This window comes from Mesoplodon bidens (genome assembly GCF_964165515.1).
Source record: "Mesoplodon bidens genome assembly, chromosome: 6".
NCBI classification, from domain to species: domain Eukaryota; kingdom Metazoa; phylum Chordata; class Mammalia; order Artiodactyla; family Ziphiidae; genus Mesoplodon; species Mesoplodon bidens.
Genome location: NC_138162.1, coordinates 77266848 through 77279192, shown reverse-complemented (window position 1 = coordinate 77279192; position 12345 = coordinate 77266848). Strand labels below are relative to the sequence as shown.

Here is a 12345-nt window from a genome sequence, read left to right as displayed (position 1 = left end):
TTGAACTATTTGACCTTTTAAACTGTGTACATATCAAAAACAATTTTAAGGGCTTCCCTGGTGGCGCAGTGGTTGAGAGTCCGTCTGCTGATGCAGGGGACACGGGTTCGTGCCCCAGTCCGGGAAGATCCCACATGCCGCGGAGCGGCTGGGCCCGTGAGCCATGGCCGCTGAGCCTGCGCGTCCGGACCCTGTGCTCCGCAATGGGAGAGGCCACAGCAGTGAGAGGCCCGCGTACCACAAAAAAAAAAAAAAAAAAACAATTTTAATAACTACAGTTTTGCTATCTCCACTCTAACAGGCATAGCCTCAAAACCTTTTGTTCAAGCTTTGTTTTCATTTGCATCAAAAGAGAGAAATTAGAGCCCTGAAGTTTTCCAGAGCATCCCAAATGCCTGAACACACACACACACTGTATGAATATCTATAAATCCAGCCTTCCTCTTAATCCCAGAACCCAACACACACTGAGGTCTCCTTTACCATTTCTTGCCCACCACTTGGTAGGAGAACACGCATTTACCTCCGTGCATGGCATCAATTCGGATCTTCAGTTGGCTGGGCCCAGTCAGCAAACTCTTGATGGCATTAAAGTCAAAGATGGTCCGAAGGAGGTTGAGATAGATATCCACTGGGTCCACTATCTCCACTAAGGATAGGAAAGCAAAAGGAGACACCAGTGACTACCCATGAAGGATACTTGGAAGTATAAAAATGCATGAAATTAGGATGACAATCATATCATAACCCCACACATTTACGTGGGAAGCGAAGTATCCGTTTGCAGACAAAATCACAAATTAAAGCACAATCAAGATGCTGCAAAGTTTGCAGGTGATCAAAAGGTGTAAAAAATCTCGTTATAAATTCTTCTTTGCAAGTGAAAAAATCAACCACAAGAATAAAGTAGTTAAGATAAAACTATGCCTATTGTCGCTACTCCCACCTTCTTTCCCTCCCCCAAACGGCAACACCTCAATGCTAAGAGGCATCTTGGCACACCCGGTTGCCTCTCCTGTGGGGAATGGCCAAAGAATGACTCAACTGGCCTGAAACAAATCAAGAAGTGACCTCTGCAATGACCCCTACTTTCCAAATGCCATGGTGCCAACCAGATCCAGGTTCTGAATTGGTGATGAAGGATATTTTCCTGAGTTTGTGTGACGTCTCCTGCATGCCCAATTAGTACCAGTTTCAGGGTGAGTGCCAGATATTTAGAAATCCTCATTAAACACAAATGTTCTCCAGTGTCCTGCACCACCCAATGACCAGGCATCCAAAACAAGTCCTTTCCACTTATCTCACAGATTCATAAAGCCCAGAATACATCACATTTTTCAACCTTGGCAATCAGTACATAATTAATACCCAGAAAGTACTTTTCCTAGAAGTAATAAATATTTTATTTTAGGCACTAAAATTTGTCCACGAGCCCTGCTTTTTAAATTCATAGTTAAATTTTGAAACTTATGTATGCTGTTTCTCAAATTTTTCAAAAACATACTACTTTAGAATCCTGAAATACTTAAACCTGCACTAAAGATATTACCAATCCACTTTTAATAATTTTTAGTAAATCCAGGTGCAATACTTGATGGATGAGATTTTATATGTAATATGAAACTGTCCCTTCGTCTAGTCAAATACATGTCTAAAAATATTTTTTCTTGCACTTAAATCAAGGTAGTATGTGTGTCCATTCAAATATAATGTAATTACTGTTTACAGAACATAGATAGTCTTTAATCATCTTTTGATATTTGGAGGATATTAATCTATAAAATAAATTAAAAGTTAATCTATATGAACTGTACATCTAAAAATGATTAACATGATGTACTTTACGTTACATATATTTTACCACAATAAAAAACTAATCTATAAAATAAAAGGTTGTGGCTTGAAGTTTTACTCACTCTACAATTTAGGATGATATTTTTGGCAATTATTTCATTCTGGTTCTTTTCAGAAATTCCTGAACCACTTGTCTAAATACATCTGGTATTTACAGCAGATAACACACAGCACCAAACAGAAATGTAAAAAACAAGGAAGCAAGTAGAATTCCATGAAGACTGAAAGTTCACATCACATAGTTCATGCTCTTCATCCTTTAAGGTGAAATGTCAAAGACTGATTTGTTTCCAATTAACTCAAGCCTTGCTCAACATTTAAAACAGCAAGAACACAGTACATAAATTATCCCAAATAGTTATCTCCAAATTCTTCTTGGGAGCCAGGGAATGTCTCTATCTACCTCGTGGTATCTGTAGCATTGTAGAAAACTCATCAAGCTAGCAATGTGACTGGAGCAGTGGGCCTGAATCTGAGCTCACCGAAGGTCTGGGTCTCTTGGACAACAAATACAAGTGTGAAGATACAATAAATAAATAAATAAACTTTCTTCCTGATGGTAATACCTTCTTTTTCTTAGCATCTTATTTGCCAGTCCTTCTAAACATATGTAATCAAGTACACTTAAATCATTTGTTTAACATAAAATATCCCTTGCAGACTTCCCTGGTGGTGCAGTGGTTAAGAATCCGCCTGCCAATTCAGGGGACACGGGTTTGAGCCCTGGTGCGGGAAGATCCCACATGCCGCGGAGCAACTAAGCCCGTGCACCACAACTACTGAGCCTGCACTCTAGAACCCGTGAGCCACAACTAATGAGCCCGTGTGCCACAACTACTGAAGCCCGTGCACCTACAGCCCATGCTCCGCAACAAGAGAAGCCACCGCAATGAGAAGCCTGCGCACCGCAACAAAGAGTAGCCCCCGCTCGCCGCAACTAGAGAAAGTCTGCGTGCAGCAACGAAGATTCAACGGCGGACATACGTACGTACATACATATATAAATAAATGAAATTTGAAAATAAATAAATAAATAAAATATCCCTTGCTTTTAGTTGTCAAGCGATTGTGCAAGCGTGTGTGTGTGTGTGTGTGTGTGCAAACTCCCAACCAGATTAATAAAATCAGGAAATGTTGCTTCCAATAAATATCACATGGTTTTCAATTAATTTCTGCTCACTAGCTAAGCAAGCAATTGACTCAAAATCTTCCAAGACAAATGTGGTAGAGTTGGCCCAACACTGTGACTCCAAACAGTCCATTTCAAGCTCTTTTCTGTCCCTAAAATACCATGTGGCCATGAGCCAGGTATTTCACCTTTTTAACTAAACTAAATTACTTGTAAAATAAGGATACCATCTTAACACAAACTGGATTTAAGCTTATAGGGGCATTGAAGGAGTAAAAAAGTGTTAGTTTTATTGCTACTTATATGCCTTCTAGGAAAAAACAATAGGATAATATAAAGGGTGAAAAAATGATATGCATATACATGGCATTAATGTTGTTATATAGTTCAATATTAATCTACAAATTCAAAGGTTATAATGGAGAACTTAGAAGTTTTATTCCTTCTACAATACAGGATAATATTTTTTGACAACTTCATCCCAGTTTTTTAATTCTTGAACCATTTTCCTAAATCCATTTGGTACTTTGTAAATTCCTTTGTAAAATCTCCTAACACGGAGTGTAATATAGAGCAGGTGATCAACAATTGTGCATTGAATCAACATGAACTGCGTGGTTCTGCCTTGTAAAAGAAATGCCTACCTTCCATGGGAAATTTTAATAACCCCACTACCTTTTAAGGTCTCTTCTTAATTATCTGAAGTATTTCGGTATGTTCACCGTAATTGCTTAGAAAAGCAAAGACACGTTTTGGCTTCACAGCCTATTCCTGGAACACTGTAAAAGAGTCAGCCATGAAATGTTCCCTATGTCAAAAATGATAGAAAGTTTGGAAAGTCGTTTTTGAAAGTTTGCCAGTTCTAAATATCTTGGCTGGTCTCATTTCCCTCTGCACCACACTAAGATTACATCTACTTATCAAGTGCCACTCCTGAGATTGATAATTCCATCACTTTCGTGTGTGCTTTTCCCTGAAGGAAAAAACCAGAGTCACCCCCATCCACGGAGTTATTCTGATGTCTTCAAAATACAGTTTCTCTGTTACCTCTAAACGGTTTGAATTTGTTCTCCAGGTCAAACTCTTGTCTTCCTAGTCGAGACAGGTCGATTCGTAAATCAGGGCATATGGCGTATTCCTCGATTGTTTTGCTGATCTGATAGATTTTGTCTGAGACGACATCTGGCGCAGGACCTAAAATTTGAACATAATGCACCACCCAAAATAAATCTGCTTAAAAATTCAATCAGAGAAATGTTAGCTCCTCCTCCACCAAGCAGGAGAAAGATTCATTTGTGCTCTAGACAATGGTCAACAGTTCACAGTTCGATGTGCCTCGATATTTCTTATCCTTCCACTCTGGAGGAAATGTGGCCAGCCTCACCTGTTCCATGTAGGCCAATGACCCACATGTTGGTTTGTTTTAATCCACTTCTAAACAATGATATGTCTTCCCTAAAAATAGTTGCACACCTGCCAGGGAGACCTGGTTATGTCATCAGCTTTATTCAGGATATGAGACACAAACAGGATATGCATTTGACAGAACTGAGGGATTCCAGATTTTAACTGCAGCTTCCCAAGTGCACCTAGAGAAAGAAAATACAATTTCTACTCCCAGATCTGCTGCCTATTTGATGCATAAGCTGACCAGGGTACATTATTTTCCCCAATTCACACTCTCTAGTGACTCCCAAGTTTTTAAAGTGAGGTTTAAAATATCTGATGCACTTCCTCACAAGGTCAAGCTGACAGTTAAGGTGAAGTGATAGGCTTTAAATGAACTGAACATGAAATCAATGGTTGTCCTCCTTTAATTTTTCTTTTCTTTTTAATTTTTATATCTTCATGCAAGCAACTTCAGGTTTTTTACAATGAGTTTGGGAATCAAATAAATAAGTAGATTGAAAGATCTAAAACATAAATAATTGATAACTTTGTGTATTGATCTCACTCACCAGCTATATTATAACTTTCTACTGAACAGAAATTATTTCTTGATTTCTTTTATATCCCAGTGCTTAGAGCTACACTGTCCAATTCAATAGCTGCTAGCCACATGTGGCTCTTGAACATTCGAAATGTGACTAGTCAAATTGACCTGCACTGCAGTTATAAAATACACATCAAATTTTGAAGAGTTAATAGAAAAATAGAATACATCACATTAATATTTTTATAGTAACATGTTGAAGTGATAATATTTTGGATATATTAAGTTAAATAGAATACATTATTCATTTCACCTGCTTCTTTTTACTTTTTTAGGTACAAAGTGAATCAACTATACATATACATGTATCCCCATATCCCCTCCCTCTTGCGTCTCCCTCCCACCCTCCCCATCCTACCCCTCTAGGTGGTCACAAAGCACTGAGCTGATCTCCCTGAGCTATGTGGCTGCTTCCCACTAGCTATCTATTTTACATTTGGTAGTCTATATATGTCCATGCCACTCTCTTCGTCCCAGCTTACCCTTCCACCTCCCCGTGTCCTCAAGTCCATTCTCTATGTCTGCGTCTTTATTCCTGTCCTGCCCCTAGGTTCTTCATGACCATTTTTTTTATTCCATATATATGTGTTAGCATGCGGTATTTGTTTTTCTCTTTCTGACTGACTTCACTCTGTATGACAGACTCTAGGTCCATCCACCTCACTACAAATAACTCAATTTCGTTTCCTTTTATGGCTGAGTAATATTCTATTGTATATATGTACCACATCTTCTTTATCCATTCATCTGTCGATGGACACTTAGGTTGCTTCCATGTCCTGGCTATTGTAAATAGAGCTGCAATGAACATTGTGGTACACGACTCTTTTTGAATTATAGTTTTCTCAGGGTATATGCCTAGTAGTGGGATTGCTGGGTTGTATGGTAGTTCTATTTTTAGTTTTTTAAGGAACCTCCATACTGTTCTCCATAGTGGCTGTATCAATTTACATTCCCATCAACAGTGCAAGAGGGATCCCTTTTCTCCACACCCTCTCCAGCATTTATTTTTTGTAGATTTTTTGATGATGGCCATTCTGACCGGTGTGAGGTGATACCTCATTGTGGTTTTGATTTGCATTTCTCTAATGATTAATGATGTTGAGCATTCTTTCATGTGTTTGTTGGCAATCTGTATATCTTCTTTGGAGAAATGTCTGTTTAGGTCTTCTGCCCATTTTTGGATTGGGTTGTTTGTTTTTTTGATGTTGAGCTGCATGAGCTGCTTCACAATATATTTCTATTGCACAGTGCTGCCTTAGAGCATAGCACTGTTACCGTCTCCCAAAAAAGGTTCACTGAACATATAAAAAGGAATAATGATCAAACTCATCAAGTTGCATACCTTAAATATGTGCCGGTTTTTTATATATCAATTACATCTCAATAATGCGGGGGAAGAGGGGGGAAAGGAGTAGCAATAGCACCATTTCAGTGGGTGGAAAAGAGCCTAGTAGATTTTACCCACATTTTCTTGTATAGGAAAAGTGAAGACCACAGAGAAGTAAACATAGTCCTTCTCAACTTCACTCCTTACCATTTTTTTTTACAACTTTATTGGAGTATAATTGCTTCACAATGGTGTGTTAGTTTCTGCTTTATAACAAAGTGAATCAGTTATACATATACATCTGTTCCCATATCTCTTCCCTCTTGCGTCTCCCTCCCTCCCACCCTCCCTATCCCACCCCTCTAGGTGGTCACAAAGCACCGAGCTGATCTCCCTGTGCTATGCGGCTGCTTCCCACTAGCTATCTACCTGCTTCCCACTAGCTATCTACCTTACGTTTGGTAGTGTATATATGTCCATGCCACTCTCTCGCTTTGTCACAGCTTACCCTCCTCCCTCCCCATATCCTCAAGTCCATTCTCAAGTAAGTCTGTGTCTTTATTCTTGTTTTACCCCTTACCTTTTTTATTCTTTTGCAAAACTTAAAAAGTAAATAGTGTTATTTAGTTTTTGCAATTTTTAATGCTTGCCAGATGATACACATCTATCCCTCTGCCTCCCAGGCACCACACTATGTTCTTGGGATGTTTCCATCACATTTTAAAAGTCTCCATCTGAGTTTGTTTGCCAAAGCACACTGATTTCCAAAAGCAACACTGATAACCTTTGAGTTCATCAACATCCTCTGCATCCCTTCACATCTTCCCAGTTCTTGACATCTTCCACTCCAGTGACATCCCTCTTCATTTTAGTCAATTCCTAGTACAGTCATACCATAAGTATTATTGTCTTTTGATATGCTTCTTGCAAAAATATCAAATTTGAGTATCTTAATCCTAATCTAAACAAATTCCTAATCTTTCATCTACCCTACTTTGTACCCCTGTGAATCTGTTCTTCAGTCCTATGCTGATGCCCAACGTCACTTGATTACTCCCAGGCCATCGGTCCCTTTCATTTCACTGGTCTCTTATCCCAGAAGGACCCTATGGTCTAGCATTTGAGCCTTGCCTTTGTTAGTATAATAAGACAAGCCAACATTTGTTGAAACTTACACATACCACATTTCACATCATACGTGGAATTCAGCATTCACAAAAAGCAGATGAAGTAAGAATTATTAGTATCCTCATTTTCCAAATAAGGAAACTGAAATTGGAAGAGGTGACCTTAACAAAGGTCACATCACTCGTGTGACAGAGGCTGGGTTTGACTCCTAATAGTCTGATGTCAGCTCAGACACTCTTAACAACTGCCAGCCCCACCTTATACTCTGCCATGCCCACACTGCCATTCCCCAATCCCAGGACATCACCATCATCTGCTCCATTGCTGCTATTCCCATACTCCCCCCATGCATCGCTGAAGGCAGTCATGAAATTACACCAACTGGCTCCCCCAAAGAATGAGACTGCTTAACTTCAACTCGGTCCTCACAACCCCTCAGGAATCCTCAACAAATTTCCCAGAGGACCTTTTAGAAAACATCTCCATTTATCCCCTTCTCTATCCTTTCCCCATTATCTTAGCAAGTTACATTTCCTCTTCTTTTTTTTCAACAGATATAGGCAACTATTTCCCAAAACTTCCACTCTGCACCCTCAAAGTGCTTCTTTCCCTCATCTCTGCCTCCTTACTCAGAAGTTCTACCTATTTCTTGGAATCTAGGTTCCAAATGAGCTCCACAGCTTATGAGTTCTGTGACACTGGGCAAGTTTTTTAAACCATGAGGATTAAATGAGAACATGTATGTAAAGTTCTGACTCTGAAGCTTGGCACACTGTAATTATTCAAAAAAAATCAGTATTTTTATTACTGATTCCTTTTGTCCTCTAGCACCTTCTCCCCTATTTAAAAACATGCTCAGAAAGGTCCTGTCCTCTAAATAATTTAAAAGCAACATAGTTTTAGATGTGTCCTATTTCCCTGGATGTGCCTACTAATTCTATAGACACTTCGCTTTTAACTTATGCCATAAAATGTATTTGTATGACACCCAATAGAAGAGATGAATGTCTGCAACTTCAGATGAAGGATAACATGGTAAAACTCACTCTAAGTGGGAAGAAACCAACTGAATCTCTCTATGCCATTAGGAATGTTAGTCTCATTAATGATGCCAAGACATGTAAACATAAAGAATTAAATGTAAGAGGAAGGACTTTCAACAGAGTTAAAGGCCAAACAATAAGTTCAACCCCCTCCCCCTAATCAGGATATGACTGAACAGGTCTCAAAACCTCCTGTAATTCGGCCTACGAAATGGTTATTTAAATAATATCTTCCCCTTTTATGCCTCACAAGTTATCATAGAGATGACTGAGATTCTCTCACAAGATATGAAGTCAGACATTAATTTAAATGATTAAATACATTATTTAGTTTGGCAACTTATATATTACATTGCTCTACAAATTGCCATTTTCTGAGCTCATGAAATGTCCTGTGTTATCAGTGTGCAGAACACTTAATGCATTGCATATTTTTTCCCGAAATATTCAGCAGCTGCTGCAAGACTAGATGTTGGCCCTAGGTGTGCTTCTTAGTGAAGCAGGTTTCTTCAATCACACTTTCAAGAATGAGGCTCTTCATAAGGTGTTTTTTTTAACATGATGTGAGTAATGTTCTTTCTTTGGATAATGTCCAAAATGGCTGCAAGGAGGGGGCAATCATGTACTTCCCCTTCAGGACGTGCTATTTTGCCTGGGCCAGTAATGCTTCATAATGGCAACAGTTGTTGGTTAAAATTCAGCTCCCACCCACATATACACGAAGACTCAGTATTCTAGATTAAAAGAGATTTAAGAGACTTAAAAACCAAATGCAGGGGGGTGGGATGAGTTGGGAGATTGGGATTGATATATTTACACTACTATGTATAAAATAGGTAACTAATGAGAACCTACTACATAGCACAGGTAACTCTACTCAGTGCTCTGTGGTGGCCTAAATGGGAAGGAAATCTTAAAAAGAGGGGATATATGTATACGTATAACTAATTCACTTTGCTGTACAGCAGAAAGTAACACAACATTGTAAAGCAACTATACTCCAATAAAAATTAATTTAAAAAATAAATAGGGTGGGTGGAGCCGGTCCCTGGCCCTCACGTGGGCTGGGCCGTGTCTAGGGGCGACTGTAGAGACAGCGGGGGGTTCTTCAGGCTTTAAGCAGCCTGCCTGCTGATGGGGAGGGCTCTGTTCCCGCGTTACTTGTTTGGCCCCGAGGCTTCCCAGCTCCGGCACCTGTAGGCTGTTGGGTGGGATGAGGTGCGGTATCCATGCTAACGAGGCAAACACGCAGCCACCATGTTCACGTGGATGAACGGCCCCAGGGTGAGGGACAGCCACCCCGCCTCTCCAGGGGACTCTCCAAGACCAGCAGCTGGCGAGCCGCAACTACTGAGCCTGCGTGCCAAAACTACTGCGGCCCATACACCACAACTATTGCGGCCCACGCGCCTAGAGCCCGTGCTCCGCAACAGGAAAAGCCACCGTGAGAGGCCCGGGCACCGCAGCAAAGAGTGGCCCCCGCAACTAGAGAAAGCCCACGTGCAGCAACGAAGACCTAAAGCAGCTAAAAATAATAAATAAATAAAATAAATAAGTTAATAAATAAATAAATACATAAATACATAAAATTAAAATTTAAAAAAACAAATGAAATGCATGGTTCTGGGATAAATCTTGGTTTGAACAAAACAGATGTGAATAACATCTGGGGGATACTTGGAAAACTCTGAATACAGATTAGGTTTTAGATGATATTAGAGAATTACTATTATTTTTGTTAGGTGTGATCATGTAGTTATATAGGAATACGTCTTTATTTTAAAGAGATGTCAGAAATATTTAGGTGCAAAATATCTTCATGCTGTAATTTATCTTAAAATTCTTCAGAGGAAAAAAATAAGCAAAATGGAAAAACAAAGTAATGGATATATGGTATCCGTTTATTATCCTTCCTACCTTTACATATGTTCAAAAAAATTTTTTAATTCACCCCTATACACGTATCCCACCCCACTAGGACTTCTAAACTATAAATTTCTATAAATATAAGAAAAAGTGAAATAATTCTAGGCATGTCAGTGAGAGAAAGTCAACACTATAGGAAAGAGAGAAAGTAGGACTTAGGCTAAGGAGTCATCTGTCTGACCATGTGACCTTGAGCAAACAGCCTCTCAGGGCTTTGATTTGTTCACCTATAAAATGACAGGAATGATCTAAATGACTTTGAGGGTCTGTTCCAACTTTAAAATCCAGAGTCCTTCCATGTCAGATAAGCATCAACATTCAACCGTTTCACTGTGCTGAGGAGTACAGAGAACCAAAATGGGTTTGAGACCCCGTTATACCATTTTCTCATCATGTCACCCTGGGCGACGTGATGCTTAATTTTATGTGTCAACTTGCTTTGGCCACAGAGAGCCCAGATGTTCATTTAAACATTGTTCTGGGTATGTCTGTGAGGGTGTTTCTGGGTAAGATTAGCATTTGAATCAGTAGACTGAGTACAGCAGATTGCCCTCCCCAGTGTGGCTGGGCCTCATCCAACCCACTAAAGGCCTGGACAGAAGAAAAAACTGAGAAGGGGAGAATCCACTCTCCGCCTGACTGTTTCCAGCTGACACACGGGCCCCTCCTGACTCAGACTGGACCTTACACTCTGCTGCTTCTCAGGCCTTCAGACTCAGATCAGAGCCATAACATCCATTGGCTCTCCTGGGCCTCCAGCTTGCTGACCAAAGATCTTGGGACTTCGCAGCCTCCATAATTACATGAGCCAATTCCTTATAATAAATCTCTATACAGATCTTCCTCAACTTACAATGGAGTTATAGTCCAATCATCCCATTGTAAATTGAAAATATCATAAGTCAAAAATGCATTTAATACACCTAACATCATGGCTTAGCCTAGCCTACCGTAAGAGTGCTCAGGACACCGACGTTAGTCAACACTTTTACAAAATCATCTATCACAAAGCCTATTTTATAGTAAAGTGCTGAATATCTCATATAATTTATTGAATACTTACCGAGACTAAAAAACAAAAATGATTGAATGGGTACAGAACGGTTGTAAGTGTACTGGCTGTTTACCCTTGCGATTGGGTGGGAACTGCATTCGCTGCCCCTGCCCAGGATCACGAGAGAGAATCACACCACGCACACATTGCTAGACCAGGAAAAGATCAAAATTCAAAATTCAAATGAAGTAGTTTCTATTGAATGCATATTGCTTTTACACCATTGTAAAGTCAAAAAATCTCTAAATCAAACCATCGTAGGTTGGAGCCCGTCTATGTGTCCTATTGGTTCTGCTTCTCTGGAAAACCCTGACTAATACAGGCACCTCACTAGATTTTTCTGAGCCATTTTCTCTCTGCCTTGCTTGTCCACCATCAGTGGGTCACCATAAGACTATGACAATATAAGAAGAAAGAAATCATGACAATTAGGGCATATTCTGAACCACATACCTCCATTGGCAACATTAAATTTCACTCCAAACTCTCCCCCTGGTCCTCCAGGGCAGTGGCTGGCTGTCAGGATGATTCCACCAGCTGCTTTGATCTTTCTGATAATGCAGGATACAGCAGGTGTCGACAAGATGCCATTCTGTCCAATAATCAGCCGACCAATCTAGATTAGCCAAGGAAAACAAATCAATCCAGTTACATGGGATTGAAGTGCATTTCAATGAGAAAGTGTCCCAGGCTCTGTGAGCACACACTAATCACTTGGCAAAAAGAACTGAGTGGGGTTAAGGTAGGGGGCATGTGTAGGGGGGTGGGGGGAAGGGTAGTTCAGGCGTTGTCTTTCCTTCCCCATGTCTTCAAGACCATTTGGGACACCCACATCTCCCAGTCAGTTATTAACCTGTAAATGGGATCTGCCTCATTGATTTTCAGTAG

General features: G+C 40.0%; 1 protein-coding gene across 1 annotated transcript in view; it reads right to left on the bottom strand.

Annotated features, from left to right (window-relative positions):
* PGM5 (phosphoglucomutase 5) overlaps positions 1–12345 on the bottom strand; it is a 193138-nt gene that overhangs the window by 158475 nt on the left and 22318 nt on the right. Inside the window, exons 2-4 of the mRNA XM_081238180.1 lie at positions 11911–12073; positions 4031–4177; positions 524–649 (exon numbers count right to left, since the gene is read on the bottom strand). Coding sequence (XP_081094306.1) covers positions 524–649; positions 4031–4177; positions 11911–12073 — 436 coding nt within the window. The remainder of the gene's footprint in view (positions 1–523; positions 650–4030; positions 4178–11910; positions 12074–12345) is intronic.